At 40.6% G+C, this 22,998-nt stretch overlaps 1 protein-coding gene across 1 annotated transcript in view; it reads left to right on the forward strand.

The window, feature by feature from the left end:
- The window catches only part of htr2aa (5-hydroxytryptamine (serotonin) receptor 2A, genome duplicate a), a 102,970-nt gene extending 95,098 nt beyond the window's left edge, over positions 1-7,872 (forward strand). Inside the window, exon 3 of the mRNA XM_042002552.1 lies at positions 5,839-7,872. Within this exon, the coding sequence (XP_041858486.1) occupies positions 5,839-6,701 (863 nt within the window). The 3' untranslated portion in view covers positions 6,702-7,872. The remainder of the gene's footprint in view (positions 1-5,838) is intronic.
- The last annotated feature ends 15,126 nt before the right edge of the window (positions 7,873-22,998 follow it).

A 22,998-nucleotide genomic window follows, 5' to 3' on the forward strand; every position in this document is an offset into this window, starting at 1 on the left:
AAATTTTATTTATAAAGCGCTTTTCATGCAAAGGCAACACAAAGTGCTTTACATAGTATAAATGAATGCATATTAAAATGAAAAAAAAAAGAAAATCACAGAACAAAAACAATAAGCCCTTTACACACCCAGTTATGTGACAGATTAAACATCCCCCCCCCCCCCCCCCCCCCCCTCACCCATCCACACACACACACACACACACACAAACTCTTAATATCTGTCTTTGGCAGCTTTAATGCAGTAGAATAGAATAGAATAGAATAGAAGTACTTTATTCATCCCAAGCTGGGAAATTTAGGTGTTGCAGCGGTACAGTCATTTAGCAGTTGTGCTTCTTAAGGTAGCAAAAAAAAAAAAATGAAAAACAGTATAAAAATTTCAATATTTACAAGACTTATACAATTAGGTATTTAGCTATACACAGTAAGAGTGAGAATAGCCAGCGAATAATATAGTCCAGTGCAATGATTAGTAGTGAAGATGAGGAGTTTAACTGTGCAAGGTTGATCCAGTCAGTGCAAAGATTCACCAGTTACAACAGTCACTCATATTGTTATCTCTGAGACCATGATGATGAGTTAAACAGTCTTATTGCGTGTGGCAGGAAAGATTTCCTGAAGCGGTCCTTGAGACAGCGAAGCTGTCTGAGCCTTTTGGAAAAGGAGCTCCGCTGTCTGTCCAGCACAGGGTGGAGAGGGTGGTCCGGGTTATCCAAGATAGATAACAGTTTGTTCAGTGTCCTCCTCTCCATCACTGCTTCTAAAGTGTCCTGTCTGCAGCCAATGACAGAGCCAGCCTTCCTGATCAGTTTGTTCAGTCTGTTGGTGTCACTGGCTGCAATGCTGCCCCCCCAGCAGACCACAGATGAGAACAGGGCACCGGCCACAACAGACTGGTAAAAGATTTCCAGCATCTTGCTGCACACGTTGAACGACCGCAGCTTCCTCAGGAAGTAGAGTCTGCTGCAGGCCTTCTTGTACACAGCTGTGCTGTTGGTCTTCCAGCTCAGTCTGTTATCAATAGTCACTCCCAGGTATTTATATTCCTCAACCGTGTCCACATCACTACCCAGGATGCAGAGGGGCTGTGGAGCTGATCCCTTCTTCCTGAAGTCTAACACCATCTCTTTGGTCTTGTCCACATTAAGCAGCAGGCGATTCTTACCCGCCCACTCCACAAATCCGTCCACCAGCCCCCTGTACTCCTCCTCCCGTCCACCACTTATACACCCAACAACTGCAGAGTCGTCAGAATATTTCTGAAGGTGACATGACTCTGAGTTGTACTGAAAGTCTGTGGTGTATAAGGTGAACAGGAATGGAGAGAGCACAGTGCCCTGCGGGGCTCCTACATCACTCATCACCACATCAGACAGGACACCGCCCAGCCGGACAAACTGCGGCCTGTCCGTCAGGTAATCAGCGATCCAGGAGACAGAGGACCCGCCGACACCCATCAGCCGCAGCTTCCCACTCAGTAAAGAAGGCTGGATGGTGTTGAAGGCACTGGAGAAGTCAAAGAATGTGACTCTCACAATGCCTCCACTACCATCCAGGTGCGAGTGAGCTCGCTGCAGCAGATAGATGACAGCATCATCCACCCCCACACGTGGCCGGTAGGCAAACTGCAGAGGGTCGAGAGAAGGTTTCACCAGCGGCCTCAGGTGGGCCAACACCAGCCTCTCCAGCACCTTCATCACATGTGATGTAAGGGCAACTGGACGGTAATCACTGAGGCCAGATGGAGATGACTTCTTAGGAACAGGAACCAGGCAGGAGGTCTTCCAAAGTTGTGGCACCTTCTCCAGGCTGAGGCTCAGATTGAAGAGGTGCTGGAGAACTACAGACAGCTGGCTGGCACAGGTCCTCAGTATCCTGGGGCTGATACCGTCCGGGCCAGCGGCCTTGTGTCTGCTCACTCTCTCCAGCTGTCTCCTCACCTGCCAGGCTGTTACAGTCAAGCCAGGGGAAGGGGTTGGGGCAGGGGGAGGTGTTATGGGTTGAAGTCCAGTCTGATCCAGTGGGCTCACTGTAGGGGGGGGAGGGGAGAGCAGTGGAGCAGTTGGAAGAGGGGGGAGGTGTGGGATGGCTGGGGTAGGGGCAGAGGAGACAGGGGGAGTCTGAGAGCTAAACCTGTTGAAAAAGGTGTTAAGCTCGTTAGCTCTCTCCCTATTACCATCAGTCAGTCTGCCTCTCCCCCCACATCCTGTGATCTCCTTCATTCCAGACCACACCTCCCTCATGTTGTTCTTCTGGAGTTTGGCCTCCAGCTTCCTCTTGTAAGAGTCCTTACACTCCCTCAACTTGTCCCTCAGTTGGTGCTGCACCCTCCTCAGCTCCTCCCTGTCTCCAGACCTGAAGGCTCTCTTCTTCTTGTTGAGTAGGGTCTTCAGGTCGCTAGTGATCCACGGCTTGTTGTTTGGGAAGCATCTAACAGTCCTGGAGGGCATGACAGTGTCCTCACAGAATTTGATGTATTCCGTGATGCTGTCCGTCATATTGTTGATGTCCTCCCCATGAGGCAGGCGGAGTGCATCCCAGTCTGTGCAGTCAAAGCAGTCCTGCAGGGCCTCCTCAGCCTCCTGTGTCCACCTCCTCACTCTCCTTGTGGGCACAGGCTGCCGCCGGACAATAGGCACATACTTTGGTGAAAGCAGAACCAGGTTGTGATCTGATCTGCCAAGGGGGGGAAGGGCGGTTGCACTGTATGCTCCCTGTGCGTTTGCATAAAGTAGGTCCAGAGTTTTATTGTCCCGAGTGGAGCAGTCCACATACTGAGTGAAGTCAGTCAGTGTTCTGTCCATGCTAGCATGATTAAAGTCCCCTGTGATTACCATGAAGGCATTTGGTTGCTGCGTCTGCAACCGGGAGACGACGGAGCTGATGACGTCAGCGGCGGCCTCCGCATCAGCTGATGGGGGAATGTAAACAGTTAACACAATGGCTGATGTAAACTCTCTTGGCAAGTAATACGGCCGTAGCCCAACAGCCAGCAGTTCCACGTTTGGGTTGCAGAGACGTTCCTTGACACGGACGTGTCCGGGATTGCACCAACGTTCATTCACATAAAGCACAATCCCTCCTCCCTTCTTCTTACCGCTGTCTGTCACGTCTCTGTCCGCCCGCACGGTCACAAAGCCGGGTATAGCAACGCTGTGGTCCGGAATATGTGAGTGCAGCCACGACTCCGTAAAACTCAGTAAACTGCACCCACGGTACTCCCTCTGTGTTTTAATCAGCGCCGCCAGCTCGTCCATCTTGTTCGCCAGAGAGCGCACATTCCCCATTATGATGGCAGGAACAGCAGGCTTGTATCTCCACTTCCTTGCCTTCACCCTCACTCCGGCTCTGCATCCCCGGCGTAAAGTGTTTCTGCGTTAGAGTTGCATACAGACTAATAAATAATGGCGTTTAAAATAATACTCAAAATGTATAAAGCAACAAAATGACTAGACAGCTAATTAAAAAAGCAAAATAAGTAACAAGAGCTGTAAATCAGCCACAAGGAGACTCAAAAGCGACTCAGCTGTCAGGCTTTAAAACAAGGTTGAACACTCACAATAAAGACCTGCAAACTGAATCTAGTGAAGTGGATAATAATGTGAAGCACTGAAAACATAAATTAAAATAGTTTAACGAAGCATTTGCTACTGTAATTGCCAGAAAATTGTTCCATTTTAAGTGAAAAATGAAAAGCTGTCCTCCTACTCTCTTTTTTTGTGCACTTTAATGTCGCACAATTTTTCCAAAGTATCGCTGTCTTGCTAGTTATGTTCTATTTGTCTGTTTTGTTTATGTTTTAAATCACATACAAATACTTGCTATTAACTTCTTTTGAGGTTTGTTGTTTCTTTCTGTTGAGGCTGAAACAGGGTTCGGGGAGACTGGATGGGACGTTGAATCATTTCAGCCTTTTCTTTTTTTCCCCAGTCAAACCATCCAGATTTAAAAAGAAATGGTGCAGCAACAACATCAGCCCACCATCTCTGTCAGTCCCCAACTACATTGCCTTCCCTTTTCCCTCACTTCATCCCCACGTTCAATCTTTAACCGTTTCCTCCGCTTTCCTCCTGTTTGTTATTAGCTGGTAATGAAAACACCATGAGGCAGATTGTTTGGTTTATCTCCTTTGGCACAAGTTCTTCTGGTATCATGTACTGAAACTAATCCAAAACTTTTATCAGACACTTTTTTTTTTGCTTTTATCAGAACATCAGGCTGCTGAGGCAACAGCAGGCCATAAAAAGCTGAAACATCCACAAAAATGGGAATTTCTGTGGAGGATATCAAATTATAGGTGGTGCATTTCATCCCCACCATGACACACAACTCAAGGCAGGCTTTACTTCAGAGAAAAACAACATAGATATGAAATTGTAGGTGATAAATTGGAAGACATAGGACAAAAATACATACTGAGCTGCTGCTGTGCCCACAGCTTGGCCGCTGACAGGTTCAACCCACAGAGGAGGAGTGGGGGTCAGACTGACAAATGAAAAAATAAAGTTTTAACACAAGAAATGATGGAAAATTTGACATGGTAAATATGAACAAACAGTGTCAAATAGCTTTTCCTGTCAGGTGAAATATTGAAAGATGCAAGCTGAGCAACCAGATGGAGGCTGGTAGCTCCAACTACGAATTTTGATCTATAGTTTATTTATTTATTTATTTATTTAAATTCATATTAGGCTTCGAATAAAAAAAGTCGTCCTTTTTTCAGAGAAAATATAATTGTGTTACTCAAAAAGGAAGTTGATCTCAGTCATTTTAAATAAATAAATTCCTCAGTCCTGGCTCTGTGAATCACTTTCTTTAACAATTGATTGCTGTACGAGTTTGTTTTTTGAGTGTTAGTATGAGTTTTCTGTTCCTCTTCTACCAAATGGAGGCAGTAATGTGTAAAATGTTTAATATTTGAATTGTTTAAATAATTTAAGTAATTTCTTAAATTAATTTTTGTGAAAACATTTTCTTTTTCAGCAAGGTGAATAGTGAAGCCTTAAAGGTGCAGCGTGTAACAAAATCAAAGGTCAACAACAAAAACAGTTTTTAAGGATATATTACATTTTTCTATCTGTATGTTATCCCAAACTGTGCTCTAGCCCCTATCGAACAAAGCTCACTTCACACACAGTTGTTTGTCCATTCAGAGACACCATAGAGACACCATGGCAGCTTCCATGAATGTGGACGCTGCAAGAATGTATAAATGTTTTATTCTAAGATAATAAAAACATAACAGTTATTTCTGTAAAGTGATAAGATACCAATAGAAACACAGTTTTTAACGATATGTAGAATTTTTCTGTCATTAACCTTTTGAGGTTTTTACATGCTGCACCTTTAAGTGGAGGATCTTGAATGCATCTTAACAGCATGGCCTTTAATTTTTATTGAGAGGTTAATTTGGGTTATTTGTTATAAGTTTATAGGACCAAGAAATGTTAAAAATAATTAAAAAAAAATTTTAAATTGTTCATAAAACCAGATTAAGTTATCAGCTTGAAGAAAATAGAACTTATATGTATTTTAACTATTATTTTAGATTTGATTTAAAATTATTCAATGAGGGGAGTACATGCAAAACATGCAAAAACTTTTTCACTTTAACCTTCCTCCCAAAAATGTTGCTATTTGAATAACTTGCATTTAGTAATTTCAGTTCAGATGATCGGGGCATTCATTTTAACACATGGCTTTTTATCGTAACTGGTGTCAGGTCTGCCTTACGGTATGATTGAAGCCAAATACTAGCAGGACGTTTTGTTTTTGTGTTTTTTTTTTATTTTATTCCCAGTAATCCTGATCTCTGTCTTTTCCGTCCATTCTACAGGGATCTCGATGCCAATTCCTGTGTTGGGGCTCAGGGACCACTCCAAGGTCTTTAAAAATGACAGCTGCTTGTTGACAGATGACAACTTTGTACTGGTGGGCTCCTTTGTGGCCTTCTTCATTCCTCTCACTATCATGATTGTCACCTACTTCCTGACCATCAGCGCCCTGCAGAATGAAGCTACGCTCTGCTTGGATCAGCTGGTCCCCAGGCCCAAATGGAGCACCACGTTTACCTTGAGCTTTTTACCGCAAAGCTCCTTGTCCTCTGAAAAACTCTTCAGGCGCTCCATCAGCCGGGAGGTCGGAGGAAGAGGAAGCAGCAGTGGCCTGGGCGGTGCCCGCGGGAGCGTCTCAGGGTCACTGTTTGGGCGCCGCACCATGCAGTCCATCAGTAATGAGCAGAAGGCATCCAAGGTCCTTGGGGTGGTGTTTTTCCTCTTTGTGGTCATGTGGTGTCCGTTTTTTATCACCAATGTGTTAGTGGTGGTATGCGACCCAGCTGTGTGCGACGCAGGAGTCATGGGAGGTCTGCTGAACATTTTTGTTTGGGTTGGATACTTGTCCTCTGCAGTTAATCCGCTGGTTTACACACTGTTCAATAAAACATACCGTGCAGCATTCCAGCGCTACATTCGCTGCCAGTATCAACCAGAGAAGAAGCCTCTTCAGCTCATACTGGTTAACACCATTCCACCACTGGCCTACAACTCCACCCAGCTACCACTAGGCGATGTCAAGAAGTTACGGAACGGAGCAGCACACTGTGATAGCGAAGTGAAGGAATTCACGTTACCTGGAAAGGAAATGGGGAAGTGTAGACATGGCCCAAGTCGAGGAGACAAGGATGAGAGCTGTGTGTGAAAACAAATACCTGGTTAAAGGTCAAATCCAGTGCAAATCATGGCTCAGATAAAACTTGATGTCACAATGTCTTTCTAGAAAGAGAGGTTTGATATTTAAAGTACCAAAGACAAAGTGCCTCCCAGTCCAGATTTAAAAATACCCCCACAAGTTCTTTAAAGGATTAAAATCATAGTTTTTTGTCACACTGTCCTTTCAAAGCATTCCACGCTCACTTCCATTTCACATATTGTCAAACATCTTGTGGTCAAAGCAAGAGAAGAAAATGGACTTTCCATAAGACACAGTTAGACACCTGGCCAAAACAAAAAGTGACAGGATTTACTTATCTGAGTACAGCTCGCCAGACAAAAAGAGTACAAAAGAGCACAGATTGTTCATATAATTTCATTTCCCTGGATACTAGGCTGATGTGAGCCCAGCAATCTTTTATCCAGCCAGCTTCCTGGCATCAACCAGGTGGCCTCTACCTCCCATTATACTGCTCCTTTGGGTGGCTCAGTGGGGATTAGACTGGATTTTCGGCCACCTAATCAGACAATGGTGTCAGGGAGGGAGAACCTGGCAAACCTGAACTCCAGACACTCACAAAGTCAGGTGAGCTGCCAAAAAATGGAAGAAAAACCTCAAACAGCCTCTAACGCAGTGAGGAAATAACAATGAGGCAGATGTGAATATGTAAGGGAAATTAAAGATATCGTAAATAAATCTATATTTGTATTTTGTGAAAATCTATGTGAATAAATGTATATGACTGTTTAGGTTACAGAGATTTTAATGACAAAAGGAAAAATATTGTAGCTAATATGATATGCAGTATAAAGGCAGGTTATAATGGAAGGAAAAAAACAGGATTTAAATGTAGTTGTATTCTTTGTAAACGTCACAGTTTATATTGTGTTCTTGCCAAACGTATCATTGCACATTGCCGCTGTTGTTTCAGTCTTTACACATTGTGTCAAATGCTCTGGTAGGTGGTGGACACGTGTTTAAATATTATTTTGTTTTGTTGCTTTTTTTTGTTTTGTTTTGTTTGTTTTTGTTTTGTTTTTTTTTTCAAATCTAAGGATGTGGGGCTGCTGTGGAAGACTAATGCAGGAATCATAAATGCAGGACAGGTTTATTGAGCAGTGCATAAAGGCATAAAGGGAAGCATGTATCAAGGATTTATTGTCAATGAGGGACAGAAGGAGCCTGTAACTAGGGTCAATCACTGCCATTTACGCAGTTACCATGGTTGCTAGCATGCATGTGCAGAAAAGCCTTCTCTTCAGGAAGATGTCAGATTTCAAGATCGATTGTCATTGTCATAGATAACAAAAAATGTTTGTTGAAGCATCAAAATTGCGTAGCAATGATGCAAAAGTGCAATATGAAGCAGTGTGGAATAGTGCAACAATGCGAAGACCAGTGCACAGTTACTGTGTTGGGATGTGGTTAGTGTTCATGGTTGGGGGAAGGCAGGGGGAGGCGAGCACTGCTGAGAGTTGCTGGACTGTTGAAGCACAGCAGAGAGGGATGGGCAGCGAACTTTAAGTTGTTATATTTCTTTACGTTTTCAAGCTTTTGAGCTCTGTTTAAAGACGTGACATTAACTTGGTGTTAATGTGCTTAAACAAATCGGTTCATCCTGCTGAACGGCTCGTTAGCTACCAGCGTTTGTACTCTCTGACTTTACACATCAAATGCACACCCGTTGAAGGTGCAATGAGGAATTTTTTTTTAACCACTGTGCTTCGAACTGTACTATTAAGTAAATTTTTCAATACTGCATCAGTTTAAATAACTTTTTAGCAGCATCCTCTTTGGTGTCTTTGCCGACCCGTCACGATGTTGATCTATTACCATCTGCTTCCACTCAATCAACAATTTAATTGCTTAATTATCCAGATACCACCCAGTGTAAGATGCACATGTTCAGATTAGCAAATTAACCCCCCTGCTAGTCGTGGTGTTACACCATTATATAAAACCTAAATCCAATTTTGGCAGTTTATGTATTTTTTTAATTTTGTCCCCAAAATTGACTGTATCTTTCTTGATCCAACATATTTTCAATAAATTTAGTTGATTATAAATATGATGAATTGGATTTTGCATCAGTTGCTAAATTAATTTACTCTACACAGATGCAATTTATCAATTAAACAACCACAGCTGCCTGTCAGCAATCAACGTTTGCTTATTTGTTAGTGTATTTAGATGCTAAATGAACTTTTAGAAAGAGCAGATCATCCTTTTGATGGATCAGAACACCCCAAGACACATTTTTAAAATCCACTCAGATATTTTCATCTAATGAAGTTGTTCTGTAGAACGGAAACGAGTTGATTGGAAACTTTGGTAGAAACTTTAATACCAGTTCATAACTAGCACTTAGGTTTGATAGATCTTAATAACTCCACAGACTCACATCGGATTGTAACATCAGATTAGTTCTGAGTCAACCTGCATGACACAGTCTTCTCTGTAAGGATTTTCTGAAGTTGTAAAATCCTTCCTCATGAATAAATCCTGGTGGGTGAACTGACAGGATGAGGGACGATTGAAGAGTTAAAATAATTTAGTTACACTACCAACTTTGATGACTGGGATAAAGTGTCACCTTTATAGTTAACACAAATACATTTGTCTTCAGTTGATATATTAATATGAATATATGAAACATTTAAATGGCTTTAAATACTTTTATAATGACTTAAACACATTAGACCATTTTCTATTAAATGATTGCAACTCATAATTTCCTGATTACGCTAAAAGCTCCATTTGTAATTTACAGGGAAGCTGTTTTATCCAAATCATAGAGCCCAACATTCACGGATCAGAAATAAATTTTCATGACAGAAAGACTGAGATTTTTTTATTTTTTTAATGACAAAGAAGATGAATGAGTAGAAGTAGAATGTAAAAAAAATGACTACAAAGTGGAATGTGGTAAATTATGAATATACATTTACAGTCTGTAATTATACATTCGTACAATCCTATAACTTTTCTATTACAAATGGCTAAAAGTGTTAGATTTGAAGTTTTGCCTGCACAATTTGGACGTAATACTCACACTGCATTAACAGGAGAAACCCAATGTTAGTTCAGTGAATACAAAACGAGTCAAAGAAAGACATGCTGAAGTAAATTCAGGTTCACACTCAGTCAAGTCTTTTATGTGCTAAATGCCAAAGGCATGAAGTAGGTGGATTATCTATTGTTACCAGAGCTCTTTTTATTCATTAAAGAAAGGTAAAGAGTTGTCGGGCATCTGAGGCTCAGAAAAAAGGATTAAGGCAGCAGAACAGGGATGCTGCTCTGAAACAACATTAATAAATCTCAGTAGGTGTCTTTTGAATTACACAGAAACATTTAAAAGCAATGCACTTTCTAGAGAATGAGTCAAGATCTGTTTAAGTCGAAGCAGAAACAACTTTTTCTTTAGCTTCTTTAACCACCCCAGATTTCTGGTAACCTACTGTCCAACATATTGCTAGCAAAATCTCTGTACTTATCCTAGTTCGTACAATAAATGCAAGAGCTCAGAAGACTTACAACAGAAAATGTTTAATTTTATTCATAATATTTGTCTTTTTTTTCTGCATTTCAAGCAGACTGGCAGTTGTGCTGATTAACAGCCTTGTCTAAAGAACCACCGGACCAAAGTGTAGCCTTGGTTATGAGCAGAATCATCTAAAAATCTATTTATTTCTTAAAATAATTGTAAAAAAAAGATCCTAAATAATTTTGGCAAAGTTTCTTATTTGCTTTCTTGTATAGGAACAGTAGCTTCATGGGCAACAACATTTTAATATCTTAGTAGTGAATTTGAAGCTAGCAGATAAAAGCTAACTAGTTAGCTTAGCTTAGTTTAACACAACAATAAACAAGGAAACAGCATTCAAGCTGATCCTCATGTTTCCTGACTTAAAAGCAGCGCACAAAGATTTGCATCTTCATGTATAATTACCAAGCAGAGGTTTTAGATTGGATATTAAATGTTAGTGGTGCCAATATGACTGAATTGGGACAAAACTGGGTTAATTGGGAAAAAAAATATATAACAAAATAATAATAATAAAAAATAGTATTATTATTATTAATAATAATAATAATAATAATGATGATGAAGATGATGATATTAATAATAATTCACCTTTTTTTTAACATTACAATCTTTGAAGCTTCTTGTTTGCAGTCCTGTCATGTAATAACTTAAGTTCTTGTATGCTGGGATTCTGAATTGTATTTCTTCACTGCCAAAGGTCTGAAAATCACATTTTTATAGGTCTAACTGCAGCTACAGCAGATGAAGGTTTGGCTTTTCTTTGTTGCTCTTTCTGGTAGCTAACAGGTTTATAAATGGATCAGGACCCACTGAAATACTGTAGTTGATATAGTTGTGGTTATATTGCTGTTGCAGTGATGTGAAGACCATCAACACCTTTCTGCTGACGTAACTCTGGATCCACAACGTAACTGGTTTGGAAATGTTTTTTAAAAATAGTGTCTCTTTTGTAATTTTAATGTTTGATGGTGATGTTTTCCTTTTGTATGTCAGGTGTATGGAACAGTTTGGGTTTGTATTTTGTTTTTTCTTTTTTGTGGTTTTTTTTTTTCCTTTTTTTTCTTTTAATCTGTTGCATTTTTTTAAGTAAAGTAAAAAGAGAAAAACTGGGTATAATGTGTGGGCGTTTTGTGTAACAGCTGATAAATAAATGATTTTACCTGTTACCTACTGGCTTTTACTTTGGGTGGATGAAAAGAAGTATGTAGGAAAATAACTAATATATATATATATATATATATATATAGATAGATAGATAGATAGATAGACAGACAGACAGACAGACAGACAGACAGACAGACAGACAGACAGACAGACAGACAGACAGATAGATAGATAGATAGATAGATGATTTACAAAGCTGACTTCCAAATACCATCATGAAATTTACATTGAAAAGACAAACTGAGAGGAAAGAAGCTAAGAAGGAAAAACAGATAACACTCTGAAACATTGATGTCCATGATCTGAATTCATCCTACCTCAGTGTCTTATATTAGAAGCAAACCTAGCATACTTAATAAATTAATAATACATGATGCTTCCGCATATGGTGGAAATCTGAAATAAAGATCGTGATCTCAAAATAGTCTTTTAACAGATATTTATTAAAACCTCTGCAAAAGGATCAGATAGACAGAGAGTCATGAATTCTGCATGTGACTGATTCAGAAGAATGGAATAAGCCTTTTAGTTCTTCGGGTAAAGCGATAATAGATTTTACAACCTGCAGCTGGTTTGGGGGAGGATTAACCCGATCCATCAGCTTGAAGTTGTAAACACACGTTACAAACAAACCTTCCTGCAAGTGCAATTCCAGTTATCTCCCTTATCTTAGGAATGCACTAGTACAGTAACTCTGCAGCCTAACAAACATATGCAAATTAAAGAGTGTAAAAACAATAACAATGAATAACTAATTCTCTACAAGCATGAACAATATTCTTTTCAGGTCTTCTTAAATCTGTTTTATATCTGTGATACAGCACTTGAATAAAGGAGATCATGCAAATGAGCGTCTTAAAGAACTGCCTTAATTCCTTGTGGCATAGATACAGTGATTCAAGGTGAACCTCTAAAAGTAGCCCAACATCTCTACTACAGTTTGCATCAGGAAAAACACCCACATTAAACTTAAGTCACTATCATACACTCTCACTGACCTCGTTATAGGCTAATAACGGGTTAAACTCCCTTTCATCTTCAGAACTGCCTTTCATGGCACAGATCCAGCAAGGTGTTGAAAACATTCCTCGGAGGTTTTGCTCCATAACCAAATGTTATTGCACTTTTGTTCATAAGAAAGCACATTTAATATGAAATTTTGCAATACACCATTTTTTAATTATTCAATTTTACACATAAAATGTAATTATTTACAAAAATCCTGCAATTAATTGCATTTAAAATGTTTTATCCTTTCCCAGCACTAATTATAAACTCCTCAGAGTTTATATTTATAAATGATTTTACACACACATACAATAAAGTTCTTCCTATTTGTTACTAATGGTTTATTATTAGATTGAACTAGATTTGGAGAATGTCAAGCACATGCTAGAAGTACAGATATAAGAGAAAAGAGAGCTAGTTGTCTTATTGGATTAACCTGATTCTCAGAGAGAATTTTTCTTTTGATTTGTCCTCATGAACAATCTCCTCATACAAAACCCGTGTTTCGTTGTTTACAATGGTACAAGCCGGAAGCAGGTCTGGATTAGATTAGCCTTTACCATCATCACAGAAGATTAGGAGAGCTTCTCCAGAAAAATCATTTTTAAAGAAAGAACATAAAACCATAGCTGCACAATAAATACTATTAAAATCCACTACAAATGAAAACTAGTACATACACACAGTCGTTCTATGCGATTTGCAGGAAACACTAATACAGGTTTGCAAATTACTATTTAATTATCATTGTAATCAGGTTTAAATACATGAGATGCAGAGCAAAAGTGCGCAGGGTGAGCTCAAACTGCAAAAAATAGCTGCAAACCTCTGAAATACCCAAGAAGCTACAGCTACAGTAATTAGATACTAAAGTACACATGCAATTCTCATACTCTCATATAGCCACCAGAAATGCAGAAATGTTATAGCCCCTCTCTGTGTAAGGTTTCCTTCAGAAACTCTTAAAAAATTAGGAGCAAGTCCCTCTGAAGTCCCTTCCTGATTCCTCAGGCAGGGAGTATCAGGCATGAAGAGGACAAAGAGGGGCTCAGAGTGGAGTGCAGCAGCTACAGATCAGTAGGTGTCTGCAAACCAACTCTAATCACCCAATATAGCAACAAACAGCCTAACAAAGTCATTTGTGCCAGTGTAATATCCTAAATAACAATTACATTTACCTTAGAACAAGAGGTTATAGCCATTACATGGCTCATATACTACTCATGTTTTTTAAAGTGAGAAAAAAGACCCCAACACTCTCTATCAAGCAATGTCCTGACGTGTCTGCTAAGAGTTAAGATTTCAAAGACTGGATTTTCCCCAGAGATGCTTCTGCTGTGGATAAGTGGCCACGCTGCAATCAAGAAAAGAAGAGGTTTCTTTTAGTTATATTTACTCATTTTTGTCATTGCCAGAGATGGTTGTCGGTTGCCCACACTCTAAGGGACAATGTCTGATTCTGGAGTTAAAAAAATATTGCAAGGTCACTAATTAGAAGTGACATTATATTAGCAGAAGATAGACATGGGACCTTCAGGATTGTAGTCGTTGGTGGAAGTAGAGCAGAGTTTGGGGAGATGTGGGATGGGAAACTGCTGCTATGACTAACAATAACCGACCCATAGGAATGTAGCATGGAATGAGACACTGATGGTAAGACAATGGCACTCTTGTAAAAGCCAAAGCAAACCCAGACGGTGCAGACGGAAGACAAACAAGTGAAAGCTTCAGAATTCCAGCAATGAAGATAATCTAGTTAAATAATGGCTCCAGAAACTGTCCTCTAAATGTGTCTTCCAGCTCATACAAAGCTAAAGCACAGAAATAAATCATAGAATTGCAGGTCCCAGGTGAGTAAAAACTAAAGTATTATTTTTTATGTGTGTCTCTTTAAGACATTTAACCTCTCATCTGAAAGACACATTGAATTATAACTGCCAGCTGAAGAGTTTCAGGCTTATAAACAATTTTTGGGACAATCACACAGGTCGCATGTATCCAGTGGTAATCTGGCACAAGTAAGATTAACAAAACAGTCCGGCTTCTTCTTCTATCCATTGCTTTGCTACAGCATACCATGCTGTGACCCAGGCAATAACTTAATTGCTTACCAAGCCGTTATTTTCCTCTAGTTCATGCAATCTTCAAAATGTTTTGACAAAAACAGAAGACAAGGAAGCATAAATTAAAGAAATAAATGAGCCTCATGTCTTAATGTTTGTTTACTTTGGTTTACACTTCTTGTTTCTGTTGAGGTTTTATCTGATCTTATTACCTCATTATGTGATGGTGGGGACTATGGATGTATGTTTGAGTTATGATTTATTAGAACCAGATAAACTATTGTAATGGTGGTGCAGAGTGACTGAGTGAGAGAACACCTTATTACCAAGGAGGACAAGCGCAGGACAGTTTCCCAATAAGAAATTATAAAAGATTAAATTAGAAAAACAAAATTCCCACAAAAATAAATAAATAAATGGAAAATACCTAACCTAAAAGGCCAATTAAAAACTAAGCGGGCTAAAAGTAGTCTAAATATTAAAGGATTGAAATGGCACCGTCCAGGCAGCTGAAGTAAAAGCCCAGACGGACACGCAGACGGACGGACAGTTTCATCCGTCTTCTGCGTCGGTTACTCGCAGGTTTGTGAGAGGAGATTTTACTAGCAACCATTCATCATTTCGGATTGAAGGAAAGCCTCACATTAGAATGATTTCATCTTTTGGGAATCAAACATCTGCGTGAGACGCCGTTGCCAAGGTAACTGCTAAACGAGCTTGGCGGGTTTGTGGGTGTGAGACCGGAGGGGGCTGTGCCTTCAACTTCACAGATGGGCTATATTTTCTATTCTTTATATTTTTCTTTTAAATAGCTTTGCAAAAAACAGACTTTAAAGTTAAACACATCATTTTCATCTGGAAGCATCAGAGGAAATGTCTCGGTCTGCAGCTGCAGAGGAGCACGACAACCTGTGGGACCTTCAGTTTCTAATTACCATCAGCAGAGAATTTTAATGATTTTAAAGTTGGTTAATTGCAATTTAATTCTTGTTACTTTCAGGTGCATGTGTGTGCCAGCAGAGGGGCAGACTGAAGCCTAACATTACTGAGAAAATGCTTTTTTAAAATAAAAATCTGACACTTTACCAAGTTCCACAAGCATTTGTCTCAGAATTACTTTTAATACATCTGTATGAAATCTGTAACACAATCATGATCCCCTCTGCACGAGCACCCCTTCCCTCATATATTCCCGTTTGCAAATACAGATGTAGCTGCAAGTAGCACTACTGTCATTACAGATTAGTGTACTTTAAATTACACTATAATCTTTTTACCTAAACCAATGTAACCAAACAGACCCCTTTTATCGTTTGAAGAATGTTGCTCCTGCTCTACTTCCTTTCCTTTTTATCTCAGTGTGTCTCCTATCAGGAGCAGATGTGCTGATGGCATTATAAGGTAACAGGTTTACATGCACAAAATCAAAGCACAGCAACTAAAAAAGAATAGTTAAATATAAAAAGGCAAACTGCACACAACTAAAAGTAGAAAATACCACGCCACTCGTGCCGGATCACATTTACTTTAATCTCTGTGTAATATGGTTCAGTATCACTTTTGATTTATCTTGACCTGTGGTCACAAGATTTGGGCAGTGCCAGGAAGGATGAGATAACGGATACAAGCGGCTGAGATGAGCTTCCTTTGGAGGGTGGCTGGCTCAGCCTGAGAGATCGGATAAGGACCTCATACATCCGGAGGGATCTCAGTGTGTAGCCTCTGCTCCATACGGATACAACAGAGTCAGCTGAGGCTTCTGATTAAGATATCTCCTGTTTACCTCATCTTAGAGGTTTTCTGGGAAATGCTGACCAGAATGAGATTCCTGAGTAGATTCAGGAGTCAATGAAGGGATTATATAGTATGTCTCTTCTGGCCTGAGAAAGCTTAGGAATCCCCCAAAATAAGCTGGAGTGTCAGTGGTGAGAGGAGTCTCAGGGCTCTGTCCTGACCCTGTTGCAGCCACGACACAACCTTTGAAAAGAGATGGATGGATGGCGTCCAGGAACAAACTTTCCATCAGGAAATTTTCCCAGAGGGTCAATTAGGTTTGTGGGCTGACACAGTTTATTTGTTGGTCTAACTATTCCATAAAACTCAGTAGATTGGCAGCCCAGCTTATACTGGGCTGGCCCACTCATATTTTTTACCACCAACCGCTTTCTCTGTGCTCCCTGTGCCTGAGTAATTCAGGCATCGGCTTTTGTTTTAACAGACACCAGGCTGCACCAGTGCTTTAAATCCCTGTTGGCTCTGTGCCAGTGGATGCAGCTACCTGTCAGAACCGAGGAGAGGAAATGGAGCGGAGGCCAACCTTTTTTTTTTAAATGGTGCCAAATATCCAAAGATGATCAACATGTTTGCCACAGCAGGACCTTCATCAGCTGCCATGGAGGATGTTGAGGCTGTAGTAAGCTGCGCTGCTTTCACATCATTGAGGTTCAGTTCTGGGAAAAGAAACACATTAAATTCATTATCAGTGAATATGTTAACAGTTTACAAAGTTATGATGATGACACGTCAATAAGACAGTTTTTTTTTACGTTAGTTTGTCTCCTTACATTTCTGAAATTAGCTGATGATATCAGCGTTTCCAGCAGGAGGACAGTTGGTTAACTGGCTGTTCTCACTGGTTAACTTGTTGGGTTCACTGGGTAAAACAGCAAATGTTAAATATAGTCCTTTTATGGCTTCCTGGACTAAAACCTTTTTTTTTTTTTTAAATTGTTCCAGTTCCTGGAAGATGGAGGAGCTTCTGGAAATTAGTGGTAGTAATTGCTCTGTGTAGATTTAGATCCCATAATTCTTTGAGGTAAATGCCAAGAGCAGGTCTGATTTTTAATATGCTCTTTATCTTTAAACAACTTACAGCTATAAGGCACTGACTTCAGTCTTGGATCATGCTGCTAGTAAAAAAAAGAGAGAAAAAAAATTGATCAGTCACCACTAAAGGCCACACAAAGTGTCTACACATTTTACCACAATTTCTGTGGCTTTCGTGTTTTTATTCCTTTAGTTTTGCAGTCTGCAACTATGGATGTTGATAATGTTTTTTCTTTTTCTTTTTCTATGAAACCCATAACTATCTAAACATTTTAGTGTTTGTACCAAGACAAAGCAATGGTAAAAGTTTCTTTTTTTTCTTAATTTATTTTGGATAGATAATAACAATAGGAAACGAAATTTTCCACAAAGGTTGAGAAAATAATCAAAAAGAATCATAATATCAAAATGAATTATTAAAATTTGAAAAAGAAATGACATAAATTCTTGATTTTGGCATCATGTATCCAAACAAAGTGGTACATGCAGCTCAGACAGGTTTACTTTCTCTTCCATACGGTAAAGCACAGTAAAGGGTTAAGCTCCTCTCCTCCAACCCACCTGCTGAAGCGTCCTTGAAGTCTCAGGTGGTGTTGTGTGTTTGTGCTGAGCACATCATGAAGGCTCTGAATTTCTAATTCACCGGGTGGCAACTGATTTACCAGCCTGTGGTGTGTATGTGTGCAAATTATGGTTCTGAAATGTCAGTCAGCATGACGACTCTGACTGATGCATATGAGCTTGTTCCTTTTCTACCATAAATTATTCAGATAGGCTATCACTTTAATATTCTCCACTTCCTCTGACACGACAAAGAAAATGTGAAGGAGAAGATTTTAGTAGTAAATATTTTGAAACTTGGCAAACAGTGAAGGCTAATAACATGGACTAAGAAGAGAAATGACATGTCCACAGTGAAGAATTAAAAAGTCCTTCCAGGCTCTCTGAGGTAAGAACATTGGCAAGGTTGTTATCAGGCGGTAAAAGTTTAGTTTTTAAGTGGTTTTAGTAAGCATGAGGTAATTAAAGGATTCCTCACAAATCCCTCTGGAGATAGGCGTAGGCAGAAGAGGGGATTAATTAAAAAAAAAGACCAGGGAAGGAGGGAGAACTCAGGAAGAGAGTAGGAGAAGATGGTTTGGAAGAGCATAAAATGTACTGTGACGATAAACATCACACGGAAACTGTGAGAAGTACATGAGGTGAAGCAACGAAGAGACATAAGAGGGAGAGCACAGATAAGAGGTGACGATCATAAAGAAAATGGGGGAAATAAGCGATAATGACGGGTTAATATGATGACAGTTTTATACCTGACTTTTGCTGCTATCTCTAACCTTTGACGTGGTTCGTCGTCTCGTTCTTCCATTGCTTTCTCTCCTTCTGGGTAACCCGGCTTCCTACCAATTCCTCAAGTGTTGTACAGAAGAACATTTCTGTGTAAATGCTTCGCCGTCTCACAAATGCATGAAAAAGTAAAAACTCAGTTTGCAAGTATGATTTAGTTGTAATCATGTAATCATGTAATATGTTTTCCTTTCCAGACTTTTTCAATTCTAACTTGCTTAGGAGGTCAAGAGGAGCTCCTCCTGTGGGGTCATTAGCCGACCAGTTTCATGGAAAAACAAGAAAGAGTAACATTCATGCAAATGAGGACAAGGAATGCATTTCTTTTTGTTTTTGTTGTTGTTTTTTGTTTTGTTGTTGTTGTTGTTTTGTTTTTTAATTCTTTTAAATATTCAAAGTTACGTCTGAACAGGAGGAGGATTCCATGAAGCAGAATTAGGAGAATGTCTTGCTTATTTTGATAAGTGTGGCTCATTAAAGTAAAATCTTTTTCCATCAACATGGCTTAAATGAGCCCTGACTGAGTTACTGTGGTGGCTAACTGTCCAGCTTATTCAACTGTTGTCTCAAAGATTGTCTAACAGGTCGACACGGGACTCCAGACGAGTGTTCTGCCAGATATATTCTTGCTAGTTATGCCATTCTGTCATGGTGCGTTTGATTTGACCCAGACCTCAGAAGTCGGATCTGGAATAACGTCACATCCCAGCTAAAGGCCCATTTATGCTCGACACAGAAGACAGATATGCAGACAGACGGACAGTTCAATCCGTCATCTGAAAAGAAGACTGAAGTCATTTCCTTTAGGCCCAGCAGTACTTGCAGGACACCCATTGTTGATCTTTCTTTCCTTGCTCTTTATAAAAATCCTGTTATGACAGATTTAGGTGTAAAAATAGATGCTGATCTAAAACTGGACAAGCATGTAAATGCAGTGATTAAACCCTGCTTTTTCCATCTCAGGTGTCCGTCTAAAATAAAAACTGTTCTATTCTATTCTATTCTACAGTCATTTAGCAGACGCTTTTATCCAAAGCGACTTACATTTGAGAGGAAGAACAACACAAGCATGAATTCAAACAAGATGGGACGTCATAATTAAGTGATAGTCAGACCGCTTTTGAGTCCAGTTGGACCCAGGTGCTGTCATGTAGTGCTAGTGCAGTGCATATAATTTTTTTTTTTTTTTTTTTTTTTTTTTTAGTCATTTTATTGAAATACAGGATCACGATTTCATCAAACAATATCAACTAGGTCATAAGTGCATGATTTCATCACATAATATCAAATTGGGCATAAGTGCATGATTTCATCACACAATATCATCTTGGGCATAAGTGCACACAGCTTCTTCAGTACTTGGTTGAGCCAAAAAGCTGGACAAATCTTTCTGACTCATTTAGTTAAGCTAAATGTGGAAATGCTCCTTAAACAACTGAGTCTTTAGCTTGGTCTTAAAAGTGGATACGGACTCTGCGGATCGGACGGAGTTTGGTAGATCGTTCCACCACCGGGGAACAACAGAGGAGAAGAGTCTAGCTACTGATTTTGCGCCACGTTGTGGTGGGAGCACTAGGCGTCTTTCGCTGGTAGAGCGTAAGTTTCGAGAGGGAGTGTAGCTCTGGATTAAGGAGTGAAGGTAGCCCGGAGCCGTTTGGGTTATTGTTTTGTAAGCCAGAAGCAGAGCTTTGAATCTGATGCGTGCTGCAACTGGAAGCCAGTGAAGAGCAATTAGCAGCGGAGTGACATGAGCTCTTTTGGGCTGGTTGAAGACCAGACGTGCTGCTGCGTTCTGGATCATCTGCAGAGGTTTAACTGAGCATGCAGGCAGGCCAGCCAGTAAGGAGTTGCAGTAGTCAATGCGTGAAATGACCAGAGCCTGGACCAGGAGCTGGGTCGTGTGTTCAGTCAGGTAGGGTCTGATCCTCCTGATGTTGTAGAGAGCAAATCGGCAAGACCGGGAAACCAAGGCAACATGGTCCTTAAAGGTCAGCTGGTTGTCTACCATGACACCAAGATTCCTGGTAGAAGATGTAGGCACTAGTGTGATTGAGTCAAGCTGCACACTTATCTGTGGCGGTAAAGAAGGACTGGCTGGGAAGACAATAAGCTCAGTCTTGGACAGATTTAGCTGAAGGTGGCGATCCTTCATCCATGCAGAGATATCAGCAAGGCATGCTGATATTCGCATTGAGACGGTTGTGTCATCAGGTGGGAAAGAAAGGAAAAGCTGAGTGTCATCTGCATAGCAGTGGTAGGAGAAACCATGAGAGCTAATGACTGCACCGAGTGAGGAGGTGTATAGGGAAAAGAGAAGAGGGCCGAGCACCGAGCCCTGAGGCACCCCTGTTGTTAGCCCATGTGATCTGGACACACCCCCTCGCCAAGATACTTTGAATGATCTCCCTGTGAGGTAGGATGTAAACCACGAGAGGACAGATCCTGAGATGCCAAGCTCTAAGAGTTTGGAGAACAGTATATGATGGTTGACAGTGTCAAAGGCAGCCGACAGGTCCAGCAGTATAAGGACTGAGGATTGACCAGTGGATCTGGCAAGCCGTAGGGAATCAGTAACTGACAGGAGAGCAGTTTCAGTAGAGTGACCTTGCCTATATCCAGATTGATATGGATCTAACAGGTTGTTGTCCTGGAGGAACTGTGAGACCTGACTGAAGACGGCACGCTCTAGTAATTTAGACATGAATGGAAGCAGTGAGACCGGCCGGTAGTTTTCAACCTGGGCTGGGTTGAGTGTGGGTTTCTTCAGCAGCGGGGTAACCCGAGCTTGCTTGAAGGCAGAAGGAAAGACACCGGATTTAAGAGAGGAGTTGATAATATGAGTTACTGCAGATTTGACTGTAGGTAAAATGCTCTGCAGGATGTCAGAGGGAACAGGATCAAGAGGACAGGTTGTGGGTTTTGAGCTGACTAGAAGTTTAGAGACTTCGTCCTCATTTAGAGAGCGGAAGGAGCATAGTGAGGCACCAGTAGCTGGTTTGGTAAGGCTGAGTTGGTCAGGCTCAGTGAATTGGTTACTGATGGTAGCAACCTTTTCAGTGAAGTAGGAAGCAAACATTTCTGCAGTCAGCACAGTGGGAGGCTGAGCAGGTGGTGGAGATAGAAGAGAGTTAAACGCCATGAACAGTTGTCGTGTGTTGGGAGCATTGCGGATCTTGTTCTGATAAAAGGTTATCTTGGCCGCCTTTAGGCTGGATGTGAAAGTTACAAGTTTTTGCTGGTACTCAGACAAGTCAGCGTGCTCTTTTGATTTGCGCCACTTTCTTTCTGCCGCCCTGAGTCCGGCTCTGTGATCCCTTAGAGCCTCTGTGAGCCATGGACTGGGAGGGTTTTGTCTGGCTGGTTTTGACACCAGAGGACAGAGTTTGTCCAGAGAGGAGGCGAGAGAGGAGCAGAGTGTTTCTGTAGCCTCATTAACAGACAGTAAGGAGACAGTAAGGGAGGGTAGAGTAAACCTCATCAGACAGCTGTGTAGGTCTGAGGGATCTCAAGTTTCTGCGGTAGGACACCATTTTTGGAGCCGCCTGATTGACATGAGGAAGGAAGACAGAGAATTTAACCAGGAAGTGGTCAGAGAGGTGCAGCGGGGTGACAGACAGGTCGGCTGTGGAGCAGTTTCTGGTCAGCACCAAGTCAAGAGTATTGCCAGCTTTGTGTGTTGGAGGAGTCTGAACCCGTTTGAGATTGAAAGAGTAGATAAGAGCCAGAAAGTCAGTTGCCTGTGGTTTGTCAATGTGAATGTTCATGTCACTGTTGTTTGCAAGCGTAATCTGGAAACTGTAATTCATGTTTTTATCACATCCCGTTTGGATTACTGGAGTTAGCCAGGCCTGCATAGCCAGACTGCAAGTCGCTACAAAGGTACAAAGAAATGAGAGAACATCACTCCAGTTCTAGTGACCCTTCACTGGCTTCCTGTGCACTTGCAAATTAATTTTAAAATTCTTTTGTTTTTAAATCTCTTAATTCCCATGCCACTTCTTATTTGTTTGACCTGCTTCAGCCATACGTGCCATCTTGCTCTCCAGATCAGAGAGGATCAGATCCTCAGATGGGAAAAAAAAGATGCATCGAAAATCCAGATTTTTTTTTTTTTTTTTTTTTTATCGTTTTATAATCGAATCGAAGCACCATGAATCGTAATCGAATCGTGAGGTACCCGAGATGGCACACCACTATTTTTTAGTATGTCTCTGTTTTGGGCTTATTGTTATATATTTAGTATACTTTCTGCAGAGGGGTTTTCTTTTGTCTGTTTAAGCCTCTTTTGATGTGCTTTTACTATGTTATATTAAGAACTGTATTATTTTAA

Source organism: Melanotaenia boesemani, chromosome 12, assembly GCF_017639745.1.
Source record: "Melanotaenia boesemani isolate fMelBoe1 chromosome 12, fMelBoe1.pri, whole genome shotgun sequence".
Lineage (NCBI taxonomy): Eukaryota > Metazoa > Chordata > Actinopteri > Atheriniformes > Melanotaeniidae > Melanotaenia > Melanotaenia boesemani.